The following is a 27172-nucleotide window of genomic DNA, read 5'->3' as shown; positions in this document are numbered from 1 at the left end:
TGAGAAAGATTAGAGGCGTGAACAGATGGCATCAATGGCAATCTCGTATTAAAAACGCGAATATTAGGAAAGAACTTGACTTTGTCAGCATCCAGGAATGTGGTAGCAGAGCTAATCTCAGGTGGTATGGTCACTTAAACAGAATGGGAGAAGAAAGATTAGCAAAACAAGTGTTCTTTTCCAGGTTGGCAGGAAAAAGACCCAGAGGAAGAACAAGATATAGGTGGAGTGATATAAAAAGTGTCTTAGAAGATAGAAATATAAGATCTGACAATGTTGAAGCCTTGACCAGTAATAGATTGATTTGGAGGAAAATTGTAGATAGGAAGTTAGTATGACGGGGCTTCCCAAACTTCTGGATGTCAGGGCCCCCTTTGGAAAAATTAAAATATTTCATGGCCCCACTCAAAAAAAAATCATAATATAGACATATATTATTATAATATTTATTGTATTTATATTCAATACAAAACATATACAACGAATATTGCAAAAATCAAATGCAAATATTACATTTTTAGCATCTTACATACACATTTGATATGCCACATTATTTCATATTTTTTATCTCATATTTTTATATAGATAGATATATTGTCATTGTACATTTGCAGTACGAGCACATGAAACGTAAAATGATTAGTAATAAAGAAAGAATGTGATGGATGTGTTTCAATACTACTACACAAAAAGTCAATATCAGGTGAAATATTTGAAACTGCAATTTCTGCTTTGAAATGAAACTTATACGAATAAGCATATATTTACTAATATTCATTAAGCGCCGAAATACGCAGGAAGCAAAATTTGTGAACCGTACCAATGTGTGATTTTTTTTTAGTTTATATTTTAATCACTATTAAAATATAAAAAATAACAAATAACAAAAAAGAAATAATAAATAATAAAAATTAAATATGTTTCTTTTAAGATAAAAAAATCTACTTAATTTTAAAACATTTTCAATTTGTGTTTGTTATTTCATGGCCCCTCAATAAAACCTACAGCCCCCAGTTTGGAAAGTGCTGAGTTATGATGATGTAAATTTTTCATGTAGTACTATCATATCCTGTACATCCCTTGATGAGGGTACATGGCAGGAATTTGATAAGGATGATGAAAAATATATATATATTTTTCATCATCATATATATATATATGGAAATGTCTCTTATTTTGTTCTACCGAATCAACAACAACAAAATCAATAAAATTTTAATTTGTTATGGCAAAAGAACTAAAAATATAAAATTTATACATCCAGTTTGTCTAGTATCTTATATTAGATTGTCTAATATTTTATATTTTTAGTTCTTTTGCCATAACAACAAATTATAATTATATTGATTTCGTTGTTGTTGATTCGGTAGAATAAAATAAGAGAAATTTCCATATATAATATATATGTTTAATCATCATCAAATTCCTGCCATGTACCCTCAAGGGGGTGTACAGGATGTGATAGTACTACATGAAAAATTTACATCATTACTAACTTCCTATCTACAATTTTTCTCCAAATCAGTCTGTTACTTGTCAAGAGATCAACGTTATCAGATTCTATATTTCTATCATCTAATGCACTTTGTACCGTATCAATCCACCTGTATCTTGGTCTTCCTCTGGGTTGTTTTCCTGCCAACCTGGCAGAGAACACTTGTTTTGCTAATCTTTCCTCGCCCATTCTGTTAAAGTGACCATACCACCTGAGATTAGCTCTGCAAACACATTCCTGGATGCTGACAAAGTCAAGTTCTTTCCTAATATCCTTGTTTTAAATATGATATTGCCATTGATGCCATCTGTTCACGCCTCTAATCTTTCTTAGGAAACTCATATCTGCGGTCTCTAGTCTTTGGTCAAGTGTTTTATTTCTGACCCAGCTCTCAGATCCATAAGTTAAAACTGATTTGAACACAGTCTCGTATACAGTTAATTTAGCGTTCCGACTAATTTCTCTCTTATTCCATATAAATTTATTCAGTTGACTTCCTGCCATACCAGCTTTGTTGATTCTGTTGTCTAAATTTACCATCTTCACTAAAAATCGTGCCTAAGTAGCTGAAATGTTTTATTTGTTTAATAGGTTCTCCATTCAAAACACAGTTGACATTTTCAGTGATTCTACCTATTTTCATTGTCTTTGTCTTTTTATTGATGACCTTCATACCAAATCTATTACAACAGTTATTCAATTTATTCAGGGAATCTTGCATACTTGTAGCGGATTTATTTAGAAGTATAACATTGTCCGCATAAAGTAAAGAGCTGACATTAACATCTCCCATTCTGATATCATGTTTGATACCACTTTCCTTCATAATGTGATCCATATAGATAATGAATAACAGAGAGGATAATGTACATCCTTGTCTCACACCAGATTTACCATTAAAACATCTTCCTGTACTTACTTCTATTCTAACTGCTGACTTACAACTCAAATAAACACTAAGCATTGCTTGATATAATGCCCCATTAACAACAAATAGCTGTAGCATATTGAATAGCTTCTCTCTTGGCATCTTGTCATATGCATTTTACAGATCTACACAACTAAATACAAATCTGTGTCATATTCCCATTATATCTCGACTATTTGTCGTAAAGTGAAAATCTGATCCTGACAGCCTCTGTTTGGCCTGAATCCAGTTTCTTCACCAAGCTTTTCTTTCACAATCTTTCTCAACTGTTTCTCAAGTATACTTGCATAAATCTTACCAGGAACCCTCAGTAGAGAAATACAGGTAACCCTCGTGTAATGCGGTACTTATACAACGCAGTTTCGATATAACACAGTCTACAATTTCTAGTAACCCTTTATTTTTTTTATATTATTTTTTTTTTTCATATTTTTCAGCAGGACTTAAAAATCAAATTTTATCTTCGTTAAATTTGTGTCTGCCCGTATCTCGCAAGTAGTTATAAGTATCGAATTTAGTTTTATTGTGTCACTAAATAAGGTACTTTATAGAGGGCTTTTGCAGTCATTCTCAAAAAATAGTGCAATTAGAGACATGGAATAAAAGTGGAGCTAACTAATATATCACATGTCCCCTCTCACAGAAACTACACTGTATAGACTTAAGCAAAACCATATGTTGCACCGAAACACAGTATCTAACTAAAAACTATTGTCCAATTTTTCAATTATGAAATAAGTTTTTTTTTATTGCATTTGAAATTCTCGATGTCATTATGACAGATCACAAAGTTAACTTAAAATAAAAGACTACCAACAATTGAAACATGCCATATTACGAATGTGTGAGTTCGACTGCCACCTCAAACGCAAACAAGACGCCATAAAATTCAACCAAGGATTGAAACGTTTGTGTGAGTTGAGCCAGTCAGTAAAGAGAAGTTCCATCGGAACGATAAATGATACCCTGTTGTGAATGTGTTAAAACTAATAGTGAACGTTGTTATGACAGTTTCAGATGTTATGGAATTCAATTGAAGAGAATTAGCATTTCAACTCAACACTTGTCGGTTGCTTTTGTCTTTGGGTCGCGAGATCTTTTGTTAATACCGCACCAGTCATATGCACATCTTTATAGCTGCTGTCTTGTGTAAAACAAAATTCAACTTGTGTAAAAAAAAATCATGTACGTATTGTAACAATTAAAAAAAAAACTTGAATAATTTATAAGTGTATAAAAGGATATCACCTGTAAATCGTTGAAGTGCCAGCAAAATTCTGAGATATGCCATCTCTGGCATGAGTGTCATAGGTTCGCCATCTAGGGTTTACTGTATAAAGCGTTTATTGTTGAAAATTGTCTTCGTTTTCTGCCAGGAAAGCACATTTAAAATCATAAGTGTGTTATTCTCATGCAGAGCAGTTTATTTTCTGGTGAGTTACATACATATGTAATGCTTTTCTTTTAATGTAAAAGTTTATTTTTATTGTAATGGCCACTAAAGCTGGAACGAAAGGGAAAAAACCAACACTGAAGAGGAAATTCATTTCTCTCGAAGAAAAAAATTGAAATCTTGGATCAATTGAAAATTGGAGGAAAAAAAACCAGTAGTTGTTGCAAGGACTCTGAATTTAAATGAATCAACAATTCTAATAATCAAACAAAATGAACATAAAATCCAAGAAAGTGTTATTGCTGGGTCAACGGTAAGTGCAAAGTGCATTACCCGTGTTCACGATATTATAATAGAAAAAATGGAGAAATCTCTAATCATTTGGATAGAGGATTGCACTCAAAAGAAAATTCCTTTGGATGGACACCTTATTAAGCAAAAAGCTCGCAAAGTTTATAAACATTTAAAAGAAATTGATCAAGATTCTTCAGAAGAGATCTTTCAGTATGGATTTTCTGCCAGTAAGGGTTGGTTCGAAAACTTTAAAAAGCGGTTTTCTTTGTATAATCTTAAAATCCAGGGAGAATCAGCATCAGCAGATGTTGAAGCTGCCCGGAAATACCCAGCAGAACTTTTAAAAATCATTAAAGATGGTGGTTACAGTGCAGACCAGGTGTTTTAATGTGGATGAATCTAGGTTATATTGTAAAAAATGCCAAAACGCACCTATATTTTGAAAAATGAAAGATCAGCTCCTGGCTTCAAAGTTTCCAAAGATAGAATTACTCTACTGTTTTGTAGTAATGCATCAGGTGATCACATGACAAAACCAATGTTTATTAACCGATCTGCTAATCTTCGTGCAATGAAAGGGCTTGACAAGTCCATCCTACCTGTTTATTGGCGGGCCAACAAAAAGGCATGGGTTACAGCTAGCATGTTTGAAAATTGGTTTTTCAAGTGTTTTGTACCCGATGTAGAAAGTTACACAAAGAAAAAGAATATGGACTTCAAAATTCTACTAATTTTAGATAAGGCACCAGGCCACCCAACAAATTTAAGCCATCCGAATATTAAAATAACTTTTTTGCCACCTAATACTACTTCACTTATTTAACCACTCGACCAAGGAATAATATCAGCATTTAAGTCATATTATATTCGGCAAACATTTCAATTAATTTTGGAAAAAATGGAATCTAATCCAAACATGACACTGCCTCAAGCGTGGAAAGAGTTTTCAATATTGAATTGTGTAAAATTTATTTCTCTGTCTATTAAGGAATTACAACCCTCTACATTGAATGCTTGCTGGAAAAAAATATGGCCTGAAGCTGTTCTGGAACAAAATTTCGCACCTCCAGTGGATGCCGAGCTATGTCGTATAATAAATGTCGCACACATTTTTGATGGAGAGGGCTTTTGCTATATGGTTGAAAACGAAATTAGTGAATTAATTGATGGAGAAACAGATTTAAATGAGGAGGAACTGGTACAATTAATAGATGGTGTCGAACCAAGTGGCGGGGAAAGTTCTGCCGAAGATTCTGATTGTGATGAATCCGTTACAGAATTCAGTTTAAAGAAATTGGCAGACAGATTGGACTTGGCAAGAAAGTTAGGAAGTTATTTTACAGATAATGATCCCTCAATGGAGTGCTCGGGAAAATTCACGAGACAATTGGATATTTGTTTAGTGCCATATTATGAACTTAATAAAAAATTGCAACATAGTGAAAAGCAAAGGCTTATTACTGACTTCTTGATGACTAAACCAGCCGAATTATGCAATGAGAATTATACAAATGATGTCCAAGAGATTTCAAGGGGTGATGACATCCGGCCACTTAAAGAACATCTACGAAATGTTATTTCTGAAGACAGAGATGACGATTAAAATATGCGCTTTATTTTATTGTGTCTAAAACATTTATGCATTATGTGCAATGAAATTTATATACAATTTGTAATTTTTATAATTTTATACTACGTATTTGTCATAGTTTATGTTTTCTTAACTTACATGAATTACCTGAATTAAATAAAAATATTGTTTTTGTTGGACATGTCATTGTTGTTTATATAATTTAAAAAAAAGAACGATTTCGGAACCTAACCCTACTTTTTCTATGTGATCTAAGTTTCATATAACGCGATTTATATAACGTATAATGCGGCATTTCTATGGAACCAATATCTGCGTTATATGAGAGTTACCGGGACCTCTGTAATTCTCACATTCATTTTTATTTCCCTTTTTATATATGGGTACTATGAGAACTCTACTCCAATTATCAGGAATTCGTCTTTCTGTCAAGGACAGTCTTACGGTGAAGTACAGTCCCACCGTAAGGAAAGTCTTACGGTGGCTGCACTAAGCAGTGCAGCCACCGTAAGACTTTTATACCACCATACTTCAGCATTACTGGTCGAATATCATCTACTCCTGCTGCCTTTCCACATTTCAAGCCTTTGATTGCTTTTCTACTTCAAGTATGGATACTGTATGCCTATTAAATGTTTTTGCCACTGTGCTATCACTGCTTTTTTCATTTAGCAATTTTTTGAAGTAATTACTCCATACTTCAAGAATATCTTTTTCTCCTGTTTTCATGTTACCTTTATCATTTCTAACTCCTTTTACAGCACTCTTTCCTCCATTTCTAAGCTTCTTCAACAACATCCATTATATTTTGCTACCTTCCTGATATTTATTTTCTATGTTCTTGCAAAGTCCTCCCATGACTTTTGTTTAGCTAGTTTTTCACAGCATTTAGCTTTCCTACATTTGTCTCTGTATTCTCTAAGAGAACAAGCTGACTTATTTGCCAGGAACTTTTGATATACTTTCTTCTTTTCCTTCACTGCCTCTTTAACTTCCTGTGTCCACCATGGAGATCTGATTTTTCTATCCTCGTAGACAACCTCACCATATGCTTCTCTTGTTGAATCATTCAGTGTTTTCTTCAGGGCTTGCCACTGAATCTCCAAAGTTTGGTTTCTCAAACTCTTTCATTGTTTCTTCAATCTTGTTTGTGTATTTTAGTCTGCAGTTCACATCTGAGAGCTGCTCAACTTTTATTCGCTTTAAAACTTTCTTACATGTTATTCTCTTCAATATGAAATTCAATTTTATCCTGCTCAAGACTAAATGGTGATCACTTCCAATTTCAAATTCTCTATATAGCTTAGTGTCCTGCACCAGTGTGAAGATATCACTATCAACAATGACATAGTCAACGAGACTTTTCTTATTCCTTGCTTCTTCTCTCCATGTGAATTTGTGTACATTTTTTGTTGGAACATTGTGTTAGTAATAACCAGTCAATGTCTTGAGCTGAAATCCAATAGGTATTTGCCATTATGATTAGCTTTGCTCTTTTCTCTAAATTCTTCCAAAATATTTTTGTATGTCTGACAATCATATCCTACTCTGCTATTTAGATCTCCAACAAGGACCAACGTTTCATATTTTTGTTGTATTAGTTGCTTTCTCTAAAGTCTCAAAAAAAATTCCTCCACTTTTACCTTAGCAGAACCTTCTGTGGGAGACCATAGGCACAAATAAGTCTCATTGTCCAGTTCCCCATTCTGATATTTGCCCACATCACTCTACTTGAGACTGCCTGCCATTCAAGAAGATTAGCGTCGTATTTAGTGTTGAACACTATGGCTACTCCATTTGGTATTTATTGCTCAGAAAGATCTCACCAGTTTTTGTTGTTTTTGTTTCAGTCACTCCTATTATGTCGATCTGGTACTTATCTAATTCCTCAGCTAACGCCATTTCTTTGCCATTCAGGCTTCTTATGTTGATAGTACCGATCTTTAACTCTGGTGATGTTGAGTTGGGGTTTGCTTTCAGATTTGTTCCAGTAGCTGACTTTTCGCTGTTTGCCCTGGTTCCCTGGCGAACACAACGGGGATCTTGTTTAACCGGGCGACTCCCCTCCCGGCATGAAATTTTGTTATGTTGTACCATCATTTTGTATACTGGTTTAAGCCAATAAGAATACAATTTGGTCGGCTAAATCCCAAATGGCCAACCCATCCTCATTCGTTCAGTATCTAGGTAGATACCCAACAGGGTTCACCACGAGAAGGTTAGGATTGGACATTAGGTCAGAACCCCTGGTCGGTTCTCTGCATTTCTTTAAGAGCTATGTGGTGGTCCCCTCTTAGCTGTACAGCTTTGACCCTTAAGCACTCCTATATATATTTTTATCTTTGGTTAAAAAACCATGTTTTCTGATAATGGTTGGAATCATTTACTGCACATAAAGATTGTTTCAATTTGAAAAACAATGTCAAACAAAATCTTAGTAATTTTTTTGAAAAAAATTAATTCTTTATATTTTAAAAATTTTAAAATATGAAAAAAATTTTCATAATTATGCTTAGCTGATAGTGCTTTTTTTGAAGAACTTTATTGAAGATAATTACTTTTATTAAATAATTGTGTTATAAATTAATTGCATATGCCCAAGTCTTAAAAAACTCTGCCATTTGTTTTAAGTTATGTTTTGTTTATTGTTTAATCAGAAACATAGTTAGCAACAAAATACAGTTACACCCCGAGTTACGTAAGTAATGCGTTCCGTAAACCTATATGTAACTAGAATTTTACGTAAGTCGAATTTGTAAATTACCTACATACAATAAAATCTTTAATGGCTAATCATTCCGCTATCTTACATTCATTTTTTTGTCATTAAGCAGATATTTTCCATTTTTAATATTTTTGATTTTTTCGGTGATAAAAAAAATTCAGTTATTAAAAATATATCAATTGTATTTGAATAATATACATACTGTAAATATGAAAGTATGAAAAATACATAATATAAAAGAATATAAAAACAATCTAAAATATTCACTTTTCAAATTAAAAAATTTCTTGTGACCTTGAATCGAGGGATAGATTTTTTCTCTCTTGCAATAAATGTTTATGTTGGCATCCTCTTTCAAAACAGAGCCGTTTCATTGACATTAAATATTTGCTCAGGCAAATATTCCCCTTCCTCAATTATTTCTGCCAGAAGTTTGGGAAATCGACTTGTCACGTCTATATCTGCACTTGCTGCCTCACCCGTGATCTTGGCGCTGTTCAGATTTGTACATTTCTTGAATCATTCGAACCGTTCAGCACTAGTTTTAAATGTACTCTCTGCATCTGTGATGCCAGCCTGCTCTTTTAAATTCTTATATAAGGAGACTGCCTTCTTCTGGATAATCAAACTTAACGGTATCCGCTTCTGTGTCAGATCATCAATCCAGTGAGACAACAATTTCTCCATCTCTGATATCAGGCCCAGTCTCTTCTTGGTAATAATTGTGCCCTTCAATGTTACCGCACCTTTCGTGCTTTCAACAATGCGAACTTTATCCTTCACTATTGTATTCACTGTTGAAATAGGTTGATTTATTTCCCGAGCTATTGTTGATAGAATTTTCCTGCCTTCATACATGTGATTATTTTCAAGTTTTCTAAAGTAATTGCAGAGCTTTGTTTTTTTAGATTTATTCCCAGCGCATTCGGTTTTGTGTTTGCATTCCATTTTAAGGTAAAAAAACAAAGAAACTAGCAGTGATATCAAGTGACTGAGCTAACCGTGCGAGACCGCTGCTGTACTGCAATAAGGCTGTCAACAATGCACCTGTGCAAAACCGCAAACGTGTTCATACATGCTGGTAGATTTATTATGTAACTGCGAATTTACGTAAGTCGCGTGTTACATAACTCGGGGTAACTGTATAACTTAAAACAAGTGGCAGAGTTTTAACTTTCAAAGATTCCCAGTTTCTGCATTTGGGTAGTTTTTCTTTATGGAAAACAAAACACAAAATCTCTACACATATCATTATCACTTTTATAATAATTTATATTGTTAGGTTGAGTCTTCTCTGGATTTGAAGACATTCATTGTAGTTTTGGTATAATGATCCAATGATCACATGATGTAAAGAATATGATCAAATCAGCTAACACTTTTTATTCCCATATAGGGAGTAGATGAGGCCAGTTTAGCCGCATCTAACTTTTGGAGACTAAGGGCCAGTACAATCTCCATTCGCAGCCAATCAGAGATAGTTTCAGTATAATGATCACATGATGCGATGAGTATAATCAAATCAGCTAATGCTTTTTATTCCCATATAGGGAGTAGATGAGGCCATTTTAGCCCCATCTAACTTTTGGAGACTGAGGGCCAGTACGATCTCCACTCGTAGCCAATCAGAGATAGCTGGCCCAAGGCTATTACTGACAAGTGCCACCATCTTGTGGTCCCTAACACTATGTTTGCTGTCTGAAAATAGTGTGGGTTCTGCGGTCGATTTTCTTGAGTTTACAGGACAAAAAAGCCCAAGTTTCTTGGAGAAAAAATCTGCTTGCCCATGCCAGAGATCGACTGACTCGGGAACCAGCCGAAAAAAGGCTTAGTAAAAGTTTCTCTAGTCTGCGACTAGAATCGAACTTACAACGCTCTCTTTGGGTGATTTAGCGCCGTGGAAGGCACATGCCATCTCCACTGAGCTGCACAGGTGTAAAGAGTATATAAAAAAAAAATATTTTTTTAAACTAGAAAACTGGTAATTTTGTGACTCAACAGGCCTACTCTATCAGAAGCCTTTTTGATATTATAAGAAAGGTTGAAAAAAGCACTAGAGAGGAAAATACATAATGTTAGAAAATTAAAGAATACAATGGATTAAAAACTAAACATTGACCATGTGAGGGTACTTCAATATTCTGTATGTAAAGCATATTATAATTCACGTTCATGAATGTGAAATGTTTCCTATGATTTGATGCATACGTGTTCAGAATAAATTATAGATTAAAAAAAAAGCTTCTATTAAGAATGATTTATAAAGTAACAATGGTCATATAGAAAATGAACTTAAACTAGATGATGAACATATCATCAAGATATCAGATGTGTGGCTGATTGTTGCATTATGTTATACAATGAATCATATTCTAATTTACAGCTTTTGGTTTTTGTACACTAGGTTGGACAACTTTTCGCTGCTTTGTTTGAATCTATGAACATAGTTATTGAATTTAGAATTTGGCATTCTCTGAGCCATCCTAGTAACTGTTGTTTTTCCACATCTTTGACATGTTCTTTTCTACAGATTTTTCCAGATTGTCTCCCGTGTGTAATGTAGCACACATTACATCTCTGACATGTTATCTTTGCAAATATCTAGCTACTGTGCTATTTCTACATCTAGTAAAAAAACATCTTTTGACATAAAAAAAAACAAAGGATTTCTTTAGCAAGATTAAAGATATTGATTTGGATCCAACAGATATCCTACTGAGCTTAGACATCACTTAGACATTGCCGAAATGAAGCTTATTAGCTCTTTATACTTAAGTAACTTAATGGTTGCACCTGTTTGGAAAACTCGTTCGCAAAGTACATAAGTTCTTTTCGCTATACACTTTGATATTAGGTCTAGCTACTCACTGATGAAGCCTCAAAAAAGGCTGAAACCGTCTGGGTAGTGACCTCCCTCCATAATGTAATAACAGCATACATTTGCTAGGAAATGTGTTTTTACGTTATGGAAAATACCTAAGAATAGCGATCTGAACGTCTTCCTCCACCTTTGCAACGAGTTGCCCAGTATTGTACCTTGTACCAGGATCACTTGCATTGGCTAACGCTAGTGTTCGCCGATACTTTATAGTTTACTATATTCGGCAAGAAACTCTCTGATTCCTATCTTTGAGTTTCTTATTCGGTTTTAAAACTATGTGGGATTTAATATCCCCTTAATTTAAGTAATGTTTTCATTGCCGAAATGAAGCTTATTAGCTCTTTATACTTAAGCAAAGAGCTTATATTAACATCTCCAATTTTGATATCAGGTTTAATACCACTTTCCTTCATAATGTGATCCATATGGATAATGAATAACAGAGGGATATAATGTACATTCTTGTCTGACACCAGATTTAACATTAAATCATTTTCCTGTACTTTCTTTAATTCTAATTGGTGACTTACAACTCAAGTAAAGACTAATTATTCCTTGATATAATGCCTCATTGACACCATATAACTGTAGCATTTTAAATAGCTTCTCTCTTGGCACCTTGTCATATGCCTTTTCTAGATCTACAAAACTTACAAAAATACAGATCTTCGTTATATTCCCATGATTTCTTGACTGTTTGTCGTAAAGTGAAAATCTGATTCTGAGAGCCCCTATTGGGCCTGAATCCAGCTTTTTCACCAAGCTTTTTATTTCACAATCCTTCTCAATTATTTCTCAAGTATACTTGTATAAATCTTACCAGGAACACTCAGTAGAGAAATACCTCTAATTCTCACATTCAGTTTTATTTCACTTTTTATATATGTGCACTATGAGAGCTCTACTCCAATCATCAGGAATTCGTTCCTCTGTCTAGGCCTTCTGAACTATGCAGTGCAGCCACTGTAAGACTTTTATACCACCATACTTCAGCATTTCTGGTCGAATATCATCTACTCCTGCTGCTTTTCCACATTTCAGGCCTTTGATGACTTTTTCTGCTTCAAGTATGGATAAGTATTCCTGACTGCATACCTGTTGAATGTTTTTTACTACTGTGCTATCACAGCTTGTTTCATTTAGCAATTTTTTGAAGTAATTACTCTATACTTCAAGGATATCTTTTTATCCAGTTTTCATGTCACCTTTATCATTTCTAACTCCTTGTACAGCACTCTTTCCTCTATTTCTAAGCTTCTTCAACAACATCTATTATATTTTGCTACCTTCCTGATATTTATTTTCTATGTTCTTACCAAAGTCCTCCAATGACTTTTGTTTAGCTAGTTTTACACAGTATTTAGCTTTCTTACATTTGTCTCTGTATTCTCTTAGAGCACAAGCTGACTTATTTGCCAGGAACTTTTGATATGCTTTCTTATTTTCCTTCACTGCCTCTTTAACTTCCTGTGTCCACCATGGAGATCTGATTTTTCTATCCTTGTAGACAACCTGACCACATGCCTCTCTTGTTGAATCATTCAGTGTTTTCTTCAAGGCTTGCCACCGAATCTCCAAGGTTTGGTTCCTATTCTCAAACTCTTTCATTTTTTCTTGAATAATGTTTGTGTATTTTAGTCTACATATCATACCCGAGAGCTGCTCAACTTTTATTCGATTTAAAACTTTCGTGTGTTCTTCTTTTCAATATGAAATTTAATTTTGTCCTGCTCAAGACTAAATGGTTCATCACTTCCAATTTCAAATCCTTTGTAAACTCTGGTGTCCTGCACCAGGACACCAGATTATTTTAAAATTTTATAATTTTAATATTTTCACTTTAGTTTTAAAATTAAAACAAATCAATCTGTGTTTGAGAAACACTTTAAGAAATGTAAAAATAAGAAGTGACTCAGTTCAGTTACTGTCCAAAGCAAATTTCATAATAACAGATCAGACACTTGCAGACTGATGAGGCATTTATGACATATGCAAGAATTACATTGTAAAAGAAGTTCTGAGGGAATATATATGGAACCTTTGATTAGCTCAGAATTAACACTGAGCAGTCAATTTTAAATTTTTGTAAAGCAAGAAAGTTGAGTGAGATCATATCTGGATTGGCTGCCAAAGATGGAATCTCAGTTTGAACAACTGCCAATAATTCTTTTATATGCAAATCCGTTTGAAAGTGGAATTATAGTTAGTATAATTACAGAACCAGCAAGATATCTTAAAATTAATTTTTGGCATAAAAAAGAATAGCAAATATAAAAAAAAAAATTGAATAATTAATAGAATCAGATCACTGTTTTAGTCTTTCTTTGGATGAGCTGACCAGTATTGGAAATAAAAGGTATTTCAGTATTGATTTTCATTGAGATGACAAAAAATTTAATTTGGGATTAGTTTACGCAGAAAAATATTTGTCAACTTATATTCAGAATATTATAGACTCAGGAATGTAAGAATTTGGAATAATTTTGATAAAACATTGTGGCTATAATGACCGATGAAACGAAAGTGATACCAAAATTTTGAACATTTTTATTAAAATTGACTCGGCCTTAATCATGCCCCAATATTTTGGGTGGGGGATCTCATTCCCAGAAACAAAAAAATAGTGAGACTCACAAACCTTAGTTACTTAGCTCTTTTATAAACTTTAATACTGTAGGCCCCAGGATAATCTAGATGATGATGAGGATACTTTAATAAGTGGATAAGAACAGCTAATATTTTGGTATGGTTTAAAGGAAGTCTGTATGTTATGTTGCTTAAAATCTGTGAATTTTTTTCAGGCATGCAATAGATTTTTTTTTTGGAATTTTTTTTATGGGGTGTGGGGTTGGTTGGGGATGGATTGAGAGGTATGTTGATTTTACAAAAGGGAAGACACTGCTTTAAAAGTTGTCTTATATATTATGATTAATTTCAGTGGACAGGCTAGTATGGTCTGAGTAGATTATTCTAGTTTATATACAAAGGTTATGATAATATCATACTGCATGGAGACAGGGGAACTGATGTGATTGATGATGGATACCTAGAAGGTTTTTCTGTAGACAGAAAAGGGTCTGGTAGCTAGCCTTGAAGTTTTCAAGTGTCTCAGAAGAATAGACACTTCTTATTTCTTTTTCAATGATGGAACAAATTGTGTGGTATTGGCTGTTAAATTGTGCTAAAAAACTTTTCATCACATGATGAACTTATTGTACATGTTAATTAATATTAATTGTAATATTAATATTAACATGTAAATTAATTTAAAAAATAAAACAATTATGAAACGTAATTTATGATGAGTATCTTATCATATCACATCATAGTAAACACACTAAAAGGATGGACAGTTATATGAAGTGAAAATGGAATGACCACAGACGTGTTTTTTCTATTGATTTTGGCCATCAACATGATATTGTTTAGGAAAATCCATGGGAAACTGTAAACATAGTCAGCATAGCTAGCAGTTCTTGAAACTTAGCTACTGGGTGAGTAAAGCTTGAATATTGCACTTCATTGACTTGACAGAGATGTAAAGGGGTATATAAAGAGAAAGTTTAAGAAAAAAAATTGCTAAATTAGAAACAGAATTAACAATTGGCTGGTATGTGTAGGCTTGCTGTAAACAGTGAAGGATAGACAGCCCGAGGGAAGACGTGTGACTGTTCAGGAAAGGGAGCAAGTTCTGATTTTCAATTTCATTAGTAAATCGTATGTGCTCATGTTGTTTGTTCAGGTGGCTAAGGAATGTATTTAAAGTTTGGCTACTGTGTTACCAGATCATGAAAACATCGTCAATGTATCTAAGCCAAACTGTAGGTTTTCGAGTAAAGGAATCAAGAGCATGTTGCTCAAAAGCAACATGTTTACAAAAAGGGAAAAAATTAATAAAGTTTCCAGCAAACCCTGCCTTTAGCACTTTAAGCAATTTTTCAGCTTTTATTGGCCACTATCCTTACCAGTTGGCTGTAATTTATATGTATACTTATATAAGTAATAATTTTTTTATTTATTATTTATTAATTTTTTCCTTTTTGTAAACATGTTGCTCTCCAGCCTAATTTAATTTTGTAACCTAATAGATAATAATAATCATAATAGGACTTCTAGCTTTGATGTAGTAAGGTTTTTTTTTCCCCCACCAGAGGTCAGGCCAGCAATTGTAATGAGTTGGTCAGTAACTTTAGCATGCCATGTAGATTGTAGTGCAGCTTGTTTCTTTGTCTATATGTATATGCTTCAGATGATGACCTTAATGTGAAGGGCAAAATGTCAAATGTTTATTTTGGTTTATATTAAACTTAAAGTTTGACTCTGACACAGTAGTTGTTTCCATAAATTGCATAATGTATATTTTAAACCTGAAACCTGTTGGAACTATCTATGTTAATATTTTTTTTATCGCTTTTTTTATTTATTCTGTACTCAAAACAATGATGATCTCAATAAATTTTGAATATACTTAAATAGGTAAAATGGTAAATTCAGTTTAGAAGGGAAAATGGCAGCAAGCCAAATATTATGATAAAGCAGATATTATTATTAACATCTGATCTCCATGGAGTTGGAGGCTTATTGTGGGAGGTACACACTATTGCACACAATGCTCATCCAACTGTGCTTTAAACTGATTCAGTGTGTCTACATTCACAACACACTCAGACAGTGCATTCTATTCACCAACCACTCTCCATGCAAAGAATCTTCTCCTCACTCCTCTGCTCACACTCTCCTTATACAGATTCTAGTGATGGCCTCATTTTCTACCACCTCTTGCATTCTATGATAAATCTCTTCCATGTCAACCTGGTAACAGCCCCTGACTAGCTTATATGTTTCAATCATATCTCCTCCCCTTTCCTCCTATTCACGAGGCTCTGCAACTCACATTATCTCAATCTGTCCTCGTACTCCATATTCAAAGACCACTGACTACTTTTGTGAATTTTCTCTGGACCTTTCTAACATATCCTCATCATCATGAAAACCCAGCAACCAAATCTATGCACAATAATCCATATGAGGCCTGGTCATAGCCTTATACAATGCATCATGACCTCTCTATTTCTGCATGTTAGGTCCTCTGCATCATTGCCATTATCTGATGTGACATCTTCACAACTTGTGCAGTGTGGTCCCAGATTTTTAGTTCCTTGTCCACCATCACTCCTAGATCTCTCATCTCCTCTACTTCCTTTAAAGTTTCCCCACGAAGTGTATACTTTGAATCCCATCATTGCTTACCAAATCTCAAAACCTTATACTTTGCAACACTTGACTGCCCATTCATGCAATCTATTCAAGTCCTCTTGTAAGTCTTTAACATCCACTTGACTACATTGCTCTCTCCAGTTTTGCATCATCTGCAAACAGCTGCATATCACTAGTTAAACCCCATCCCAATATCATTAACATGCAAATTGAACAACAATGGCTCCCAGAACTGACCTCTGTGGCACACTTCTAGTGACCTTTGTCTTTTGGGATACCACTCCACCATATACAATTTTCTGATACCTATCTGACAGCCAGTCACTGATCCAACTCAGAAGTCTATTATCTAGTCCTATCTGTTTCAATATATTTAAGAGCTTGTCATGTGGCAGTCTATCAAAATCCAAGTACACCACTGTATATACATCTTCCCCTGTCCAAGATATTGTCACCTTGTTATAATACATAAGTTAGTGAAACATGATCTCTCCTTATCAAACCCATGCTGCTAACCACACAGAATACTGCTGTTATCAACCTATTTCTGTATCCTACCTCTCACCAATCTCCAGTACCTTCATGACAACTCCAGATATACAGACCAGCTTATAATTTGAAGCTACAGCCTTATTACCACCTTTATGCAGTGAAACAATTTTACCCTCCTCCCACTCCCTTGGAACCTGTGCTGTTGCAAGACTTTTATAATTCCCTGGAACATTCCCTTAAGATGCATGGTGATATGTCATCAAATCCTATTGCCTTATTGACATCAAGTTTATTTTACCAAATACCTTCTACTCACCTACAATTAAGCCATCCTTTCCAATGTTCTCTACACTTAAGTTCCTCACAATTCCACCCTGATCAGGATGAAACGCCCTTATAAATTGATCACTGAATACCTCAACAATGTCTTCTGCGGCAGTTACCACTCTACCACTTTCATTCATTAACATCATCTTACCATGATCATTCTTCCTTCTACTATTTGCCACGTCTAAAAAACTCTGGAGATATGTTAGAAGTATATTCTTATATTCAATATATCTTAGTATTTTTTGTTAATAAAAGATGATTGCTATAGCACCTTGTATGCTTTTGCAGAAAGCTATTAAATATGTGGTATATAGAAAACCAGACTTTGAGATAGAAATAACTTCTGAATGTGAAGGATTGACAAATGATTTTCTAATTCGTTTTTATTTTTGTTATCTAGGAAATAGCCATAATGCAGAGAATAGAACTACAGATAATACATTGTGTGATGTGTTTCTAACTTTGCTGGAGAATGCTGATAAAACTGTTCGTGAAGGTAAACAAAACAGGATGAACTAAGATTGTTTTTTATTTTTATATTACTCAAAAATTTTGATATTAATTTTTCAGTATTTAAGTGGTCCGTTTCCAAGCTATAATAACTATGCTATGCTGTGTTGTCAATATGCATGCAGATATAACCAAAGCTTATTTTACACACAAAAAAAAATAGAAATACAGTAAAACCCCGTTTTTACGTTCCCACAATTTACATTTTCCTGCCATTTACGCCATTTTCTGTTGGTCCCGTCTTAAGACGGGACCAACAGAAAATGGCGTAAATTCTTATTTTTATTCTCACGATGTATTGTTTTTCCGCCATTAACAACTTGATGTGGACATTATTTCCCGTTCTTTGCGTTTTTTTTCTTGGTGGCAATACCGATTTTCGAATCGATTTCAACGGAAATCTGCGCATTTCTGTTATCAGGTGGCGTTGCTTTCGGCTGTAGTTTCGTTTCTGCGATGATGGTGACTTGCGCGCATGCAGCACTGTAGTGATGAGCGATACCGTGATTTTTCAATCACAGCACGAATTGATATTGCAGAATTTCTGCAACGTAATTTAGCGTGTGAAAGTTGCTTTGCGGTGGTGGATTATCCATGTTAATAACATGGAGAAAAAAGACAGAAAATGTATTTCGGTAGAAGAAAAGATGGCAATTCTGCGATGTGTAAATTGGCATGCCGGAACACGTGTGCATTTAGCATAAGATCTTGGACTCTCTGTGTCCACTTTGAACACGATAGTAAAAAACAGGTCAAGCAATGAACTCTTTGCAAAGCAATCTGGCGTTAAGTCAAAAAAAAAAAAACGAAAAGCAAAAACAATCAGAAATTAAAGATTTTTTTAAATAGATAAATGCAAGTACATTGTAAATTAATTTATTTTCAGTTATTAAATTTTGTGCTCTAGTATGTAGACTCACATACTAGCAGTAAGTTATCTTTTACCCTTTTTTTAATGTTTTTTTACATTTCCTGCTATTTACACTTTCCTGCTATTTGCTTTTTTCCATCAGTCCCCTGAAACATGTAAAAAAGGGTTTTACTGTATATTGTCCTGCCTTTGGTTATGATTACTTTCAATGCATTTTAGATTTTCAACTGATTTCTGAAAAAAAAGTTGGTGATATTGTGCTTTGCTCCTCTTTAACAAAAGTAGGGTTTGCTATATTAGATGTTCCCAATCCTATGCTTCACTTCATCCCAAAGAGGTTTTAGAATAGAACTGTGGAATGAATAGAACTCATTGTTTACAGATGTAGCATTATCATGATAGAAGATGTAAAGATTCTTACCATAAAATTTTCATAGAACAGGACCATAGCCTCATGACATATCACAGAAAACAACTTGCATTGTTCCACTGCTATTGCTAATTTTCATCATTGGAAGAACATTATCAGGAAAAACCTATACAGGGTGTTCGGGATAAATTTGACAGTTTCGTAAGGAAAAAGAAAATCTTCTTTGTATCTATTAAATTTAATGAATTGACAAAAAAACATTACAGGCAGAGTTAATTACAATACTATCAACAAGATTTACTCAAAATAACCACCATTAACATCGATCACAGCTTCAATTCTGCTTCGGAACCTCGAACAAGCTGATGCTACAGTCTCCCTGGGAAGGGCCGCAAAAACTGTTTTAATTTTATCCATTAACTGGGCTTTTGTATTACTGGAAGTGCGATTGGTGTCTTTTTCAACTGCGCCCCATACAAAATAATCCATGGGGTTAAGGTCTGGGGAGTTTGGAGGCCAAACATTTGGACTGGTGAAGTCGTAGAAATTTTCAGACAACCATTTTTGACTTTTCCCAGAGGTGTGGCAAGGGGCCGAATCCTGCTGCCATACATACGGCCTACCATTGGCTACCCTTGTTATCCAGGGCTTGACTACAGTTAGCAACTCCACGAACAAAGCCCGAATTCCAATGCCAGGGTTCTTCAACACCTGTTCCTGCAGATTTGCGAGGAATTCTGCTGTACGAACGCAATCAGATCGTCTGCTAGGGATCTTTCTTCTTGCTACATCCTCGTAGTCACCATTGCAAGTCTCTAGTTCATGCCTGATTGTTTTTACTGTATTCAGGGAGCATTGGGCAGCAGTCGTAATATCCTTATTTTGATGGCGGGCACGAATCATCATGATACAAGTTATTCTCTTCCATGATTCAGGTGGGTTCCAGCTATCCATCCTTTCTGACATCTTGTATATGAATGAAGAAGGGTCCAAACTTTTAAATGAAGAGAAGTGTGTGTTAATACATGTAACTTACGGAAAAATATAATTAATTATAAATATGTCAAATTTATCCCGAACACCCTGTATATCACTCATACTAGAAGAAACATAGCATAAGTTGTTGCTCCTTAGGACTTACGAGGGTGGTCTGAAAATTTCTCGGCCTAACAATGAAAAAACAAATCTATAATTTCAAATTTGTTTTTATTTTTCAACATAATCTACTGTAACACATTCATTGCCAATCACGTGACATCGCGTGATGCGAGATCTCACCTTGCGGCCGATCACGCGTTATCGCGTGACCATCACTATCAAGTTTCTGAGCGGAATAGTATAGTGGCCACAGCGAAACGGCGCGTAATATTTATATTGGCCACTAGGGAAGGGATCGACTTTCGTGGAGTGGGGATGCCCGCCAGCCATTGTCTATTGTTTATGTTAGCCAGTGTGCACAGTGGCGCCGTTCGGACAAGGCGACGGCGCAACGATTTTGTTTAGTTATTCATTGATTTAGCATGCTTGAAGTTTGGTTTTTATTTATTTTGTTTTTTTTTTTAGTAAGTTCCCTATAAATGTTGATTTTTGATAATTATTTTTTTCTATTTGTACGTTATTTTTAAAAATTCTATGTGATTATAAAAGACTGATAATTAAAGTTATAATTATTATATTTAAATGTTTTTTATTTGTAAAATATATAACTTTTTGACCGAATTACATATCACGCGATATCGCGTAATAGATATTTAGAGTACATAAATCCTATGTACATAATAATAAAAGCATATAAATAATATATTTAACTTATTTTGGGCACAATAAAAACTAAATAAAAAAATAAAAAAAATTTGGCCACCACACGAAATTCCAATTTTCAGCTTGGCAATGAACGTGTTAAGACTAATTTATTCCAGTGATGCTCCAGTGCCATAATCCCATCCCTGTAGTGGTTCTCAGTAAGATCTGCAAAATACCACTCTACAGTTGCAATCATCTTTTGATTTGAAGAAAAACGCTGACTAGTGAGGAAGAGTTTTGGTTTTGGGAAGAGATAGAAGTCAGAGGGAGCTAAATCTGGGGAATAGGGTGGATGTTCCAACAATTCATAGTGCAGATCCCTTAATTTTCCCATTGCCAAAACACTTTTGTGGGCAGGTGCTGTTCTGATGCAAACCGGGTCTTTTCTCACGAATTTTTTTGTCTAGTCTGGTTAAAAGATCGGAATAATATGTCCAAGTTATTGTTTTACCCTTTTCAAGATAATTAATAAACAAAATGCCTTTAGCATCCCAAAACACCAATGCCATGACCTTTCCTGCTGATGGAACTGACTTTGTCTTCTTTGGCGCTGAACAACCAGCTTCTGTCCACTGTTTTGACTGCTGTTTGGATTCCAGTGTGTAATGGTGAATCCAAGTCTCATCCATAGTAATAAATCGATGCACAAAATCAGTTTGGTTCTTGTTAAAACGCTCCATGAAAATTTAGAGAGTTTCATGCGAGTGTGTTTTTGATCTGCTATGAGGAAGCATGGCACCCATCTTGCTCAAAACATTTTCATTTGCAATTCTTCATGCAAAATATATATTCTGCAGGTTCTTTTGAAATGCCTACAGTCTCAGCAATTCATGCACTTTGACTCACCGGTCATCAAATACCATATTGTGCACTTGATCAATGATTTCTGGTGGTTACACTTTTTGGACATCCTTCATGTGGATCATCTTCAAGGCTACGGCCACGTTTGAACTCGGCAGCCCATGTCTTAATTGTCAAAAATGAAGGAGAAGAGTGTCCATAAACTTTTATGAACTTCAAATGAATTTCTTTTGGTGTTAAACCTTCATTTAGTGTTAAACTGCTTGATTTAATGACTTGCAATTTACATGGATGCTTATGACAGATGTATCAACTTAGAAAAAAACACTTGCCGATAGTGTTGCCATATATGGTCGAGGCCGAGAACTTTTCAGACTACCCTCATATTTCTATTACTCCACAGCCAAATTCTGTATGACTTGGCTATGCCAGTTAATGTAGTTACACAACTGAATCTTACTGTAGCAGTGAGATTCAGTTGTGTAATAGGAATAGTTTTATTTTTTATATAATGAATAGTTTGCTATTGTGAATTTTCTTTGAATAGCAAATTGTTATGGGTTCTAGTCTCGCCTTTTTTTGGTTGATTGTTATTACATTTAGTGAGTTTATTATAGTCAGAGTAAACTGCATTCCTTTTTATTTAACAGAGGCATGTGGGCTGCAGCTTCATGCTATGAAAATTTGTGGTATGCAGCTCTTTGCACATAATCATAAAAATACTTTTGAGATTACACGTGGCAACTGGATCACAGTTTTATAACAAAGAAACATTATCAAGGCTCAGTATTACCTGAGTTGACTTCTATTTCTTTAGCACATTACTAACTGTGCACAAGGATACTTTAGTGCCATTCAGCAGCAGCATGTACATTTTCTTCAAATTACATTCAATTATCATTCCCTCTGAAATTCTGACATTTCTCCACACAGAAACTTGAAATGTACTTATTTTCATATAAGATTGAAGTACTTCTAAATTAATTATTGACATATGAGGTGCATCCAGAAAAGTAGCACATTTAGAATTTACTGCCAGATAATATATGGAAGAGGGATCATGCATGCTTAGTAGCATAGAATGACTCATTTGCTAGCTGTTGATCATTTTACTTTTGTTTGTTGTCTTCTACAAATAATTTATAATGAGTACTGTAATAATAAAAAAAATTTTTTTTTCACAGCACTTGCAAAAGTGAAATCAGCTCAAAAATGTTTAGAGTGCTATGAAAATGAAGGATGGATATGAACTTTTTTTCTTATCGTGACTGGTGATATAACGTGGATTTTGTACACAAATATTGAGTAAAAACAAGAATCAGTGCAGTGGTGGCATTCATCATCTCTGGGGAAAAAAAAAAAAAATCAAGCAGGCACTGTTGTTCAAAAAAAATGATGGCCATTATCTTCAGGTATCTAAAAAGGATCTTGCTCATTGATTTTCTTCAACAAGGAAATATAATTAATTTTCATGTTCACTCTTTCCACCAAACTGTCTGTCACTGCACTCTTCATCATGCATATTGTTGCACCCTTCTCTTTAACAAACAAAGTCATTACGATAACTCGTTCATTAGGCTCATAAACCTTAGAGCGAAAAGTCAGCTACTGGAACAAATCCTGAAACACACCCCAACTCAACGTCACAAGAGTTCAAGAGCAGTAGTACACAGTCATTGGTGAATTTCTGCAGTATGGTTGTTTTCTGCAAACAAAATTCACATCACACCAGAACCCTCACAAGGATTTTTTATCACAGCACGCATTATAAATTATTTGTAAGACAACAAATGATAGTGGAATGAAAGTAAATTGGTCATTTGAGCTGATTCCACTCGTTACTGCACACTGGTCAGTATTTCTGGGACCCATCTGGCATACAATTTCTTATATCCCAGCTTTTCTGTCACAATTTCATAAATGACTGAGTGTGAAATTTCCAGAAATTCAAACTTGGTTAATGAGTCACTCTATGCATGTGCAACACCTATCCATTATATTATTTAGCAGCAAATTCTGAACACACCTTACTTTCTGGATTCACCTCATATTTTATAGAAGAAAATTTGCATGTTGATGGTCAGTCACTTCTATTTTCTTCATTATAATTGGAGTGATGTTCTGTGAATTTTGGTAGGATGTTATACGTTATAGGCTGATTAGATTATTATGAAACATATTATAAAAGATCTCACTTGAAGTATATATTTGCATATTTTTGGTGTGTCCCTTTTTATATAAGGTAAAATATCATTTCAGATAGCTTAAGAGTCAAAGCTATATGACTGTGAGGAGACCTACACATAGCCTTTAAAGGAATGTGGAGAACCGACCAGGGCTTCTGACCTAAAGTCCAGTCCTCACCTTCTTCTGGTACTTCCTAACAGGGTGCACTACAAGAATAAATAATGAATGAACGAGGATGGGCTTGCAATTTGGGATTTAACCGAATTGCATTCTTAAAGGTGATTGCTATAGCACCTTCTGTGCTTTTGCATTCAAGGTGCTATAGCAATATAGCACCTTGTATGCAAATGATGGTACCACATCACAGAATTTCATGCCTACTGGGGCATTGCCCAGTTAAACAAGGCCCCATTGTTTTTGCAAGGGGGAACAGTGAAAACTCAGCTACCGGAACAAATCCTAAAACACACCCCAACTCAACAACACCAGAATTCAAGATCAGTACTATCAACATAAGAAGCCTGAATGGCAAAGAAATGGAACTAGCTGAGGAATTGGATAAGTACCAGATCAACATAATAGGGGTGATTGAAACAAAAAAGACAAAAACTGGTGATATCTTTCTGAGCAATAAATACAAAATGTTATATTCAGACAATGACAAACAAGGAAAAGAAGGAGTAGCCATAGTATTCCACAGTAATTAAGAGGCTAGTCTTCTTGAATGGCAAGAGATCTCAATATGGACAAATATCAGAATGGGGAACTAGACAATGAGACTTATTTGTGCTTATAATCCCACAGAAGGTTCTCCTAAGATAGAAATGGAGGAATATTTTGAGGCTTTAGAGAAAGCAATGGACACAATGAAAAAGGAAAAGTTGGTCCTTGTTGGGTATATAAATAACAGAGTAGAAAATGATTGTCAGACATACAGAAATATTTTGGGAAAATTTGGAGAAAAGAGCAAAGCTAATAATAATGGCAAATACCTATTGGATTTCTGCTCAGGCCATAGACTGGTTATTACTAATGCAATGTTCCAACATAAAAATATGTACAAATTCACGTGGAGAGAAGAGGCAAGGAATAAGAAAAGTCTCATTGACTATGTTATTGTTGTTAGTGATATTTTCTCACTGGTGCAGGACACTAAAGTGTACAGAGGATTTGAAATAGGAAGTGAGGATGAAATTGAATTTCATATTGAAAAGAAGAACAGGTAAGAAAGTTTTAAAGAATGAAAGTTGAGCAACTCTCATATGTGAACTGTAGGCTAAAATACACAAACATTATTCAAGAAAAAATGCAAGAGTTTGAGAACAGGAACCAAACCTTGGAGAGTCAGTGGCAAATCCTGAAGAAAACATTGATTGATTCAGCCAGAGAGCCATGTGGTGAGGTTGTCTGCAAGGATAGAAAAATCAGAACTCCACTGTGGACACAGGAAGTTAAAGAGGTAGTGAAGGAAAAGAAGAAAGCATATGAAATCAAAAGTTCCTAGAAATAAGTCAGCTTGTGCTCTTAGAGAATACAGAGACAAATGTAAGAAAGCTTACATTTGTAAGCCTTTTTAAAAGCTTACAAATTTAATTTAATTTCTAGTTTTAAATTCTGTGTAAAACTAGCTAAACAAAAGTCATGGGAAGATTTTGGCAAGAATATAGAAAATAAATATCAGGAAGGTGTAAGATATTCTGGAGGCTGTTAAAAAAACTCAGAAATTGAGGAAAGAGTACAGTAAAAGGAATTACAGATGATAAAGGTGACATCAAAACTGCAGAAAAAGATAGCATTGATGTATGGAGTAATTACTTTGAAAAATTACTAAATGAAACAGGCAGTGATGAAAGCACAGGGGTAAAAAACACTCAACAGACATGCAATCAGGAATACTCAGGAAAGGCAGCTGGAGTGAATGATATTCAACCAGAAATGCTCAAGTATGGAGGTATAAAAGTCTTATAGGGGTGGCACTGCAGAGTTCAGAATGCCTGGATAGAGAACCAATACTTCAGATGAGTGGAGTCGAGCTCTCATAGTATCCATATACAAAATGGGAAATAAAACTGAATGTGAGAATTACAGAGGTATTTCTCTGTTTCTGGTAAGATTTATGCAGGTATACTTGAGAAACGGTTGAGAAGAATAGTGGAAGGGAAGCTTGGTGAAGAACAACTGGATTCAGGCCAAATAGAGGCTGCCAGGATCAGATCTTCACTTTGTGACAAATAGTTGAGAAATCCTGAGAATATAACAAAGATTTATATTTATGTTTTGTAGATCTAGAAAAGGTATAAGACAAGGTGCCAAGAGAAAAGCTATTCAAAACACTACGGTTGTATGGTATTATTAGGGCATCATATCAAGTAGTGCTTAGTCTTTATTTGAGTTGTAAGTCAGCAGTTAGAATTGAAGGAAGTATAGGAAGATGGTGTAATGTTAAATCTGGTGTCAGACAAGGATTTACATTACTTATATCCCTCTGTTATTCATTAATTATATGGATCACATTATGAAGGAAAGTGGTATTAAACATGATATCAAAATTCGAGATGTTAATCTCAGCTCTTTACTTTATGCAGTTGATGTTATACTTCTATATAAATCTGGTACGAGTCTGCAAGATTCCCTGACTAAATTGAATAACCGTTGTAATAGATATGGTATGAAGGTCAGCAATACCAAGACAAAGACGATGAAAATAGAAACTATCTTGTGAATGGAGAACCTATAGAACAAGTAAAACATTTCTACTATTTAGGCATGATTTTTAGTGAAGATGGTAAATTAAATATGGAAATCGACAACGTAATCAACAAAGCTGGTATGGGAGGAAGTCAACTGAATAAATTTATGTGGAATAAGAGAACAAAAACTGTACTAATTACAACTAATTACAAATAATCACTAAATTACAACACAGTGTTTGAGGCAATTTTCACTTACGGATCTGAAAGGTGGGTTAGAAATAAAACACTTGACCAAAGACTATTGACTGCAGATATGAGAACCATGAGAAAGATTAGGGGCATGAACAGATAGCATCAATGATAATATCATTAAGAATGAGGATATTAGGAAGGAACTTGACATTGTTAGCATCCAGGAATGTGTTAGCAGAGCTAATCTCAGGTGGTATGGTCATTTAAAAAGAATGAGAGAGATAAAATTAGCAAAACAAACAAGTTTTCTCTTCCAGGTTGGCTGGAAAAAGACCCAGAGAAAGACCAAAATATAGGTATATTGATAGAGTAAAAAGTGCTTTCATCGTCATCATCAAA

General features: G+C 34.6%; 1 protein-coding gene across 1 annotated transcript in view; it reads left to right on the top strand.

The window, feature by feature from the left end:
• LOC150101877 (serine/threonine-protein kinase ATR-like) overlaps positions 1 to 27172 on the top strand; it is an 860597-nt gene that overhangs the window by 248009 nt on the left and 585416 nt on the right. Inside the window, exon 18 of the mRNA XM_090399924.1 lies at positions 17747 to 17842. Coding sequence (XP_090256050.1) covers positions 17747 to 17842 — 96 coding nt within the window. The remainder of the gene's footprint in view (positions 1 to 17746; positions 17843 to 27172) is intronic.

The sequence above is a fragment of the Typopeltis vanoorti genome, chromosome 11 (assembly GCF_054136105.1).
Source record: "Typopeltis vanoorti isolate ZY-2024b chromosome 11, IOZ_Tvanoo_1.0, whole genome shotgun sequence".
In the NCBI taxonomy this organism is placed as follows: domain Eukaryota; kingdom Metazoa; phylum Arthropoda; class Arachnida; order Uropygi; family Thelyphonidae; genus Typopeltis; species Typopeltis vanoorti.
The sequence above is the reverse complement of the archived record's forward strand: the minus strand, read 5'-3'. Positions and strand labels throughout refer to the sequence as shown.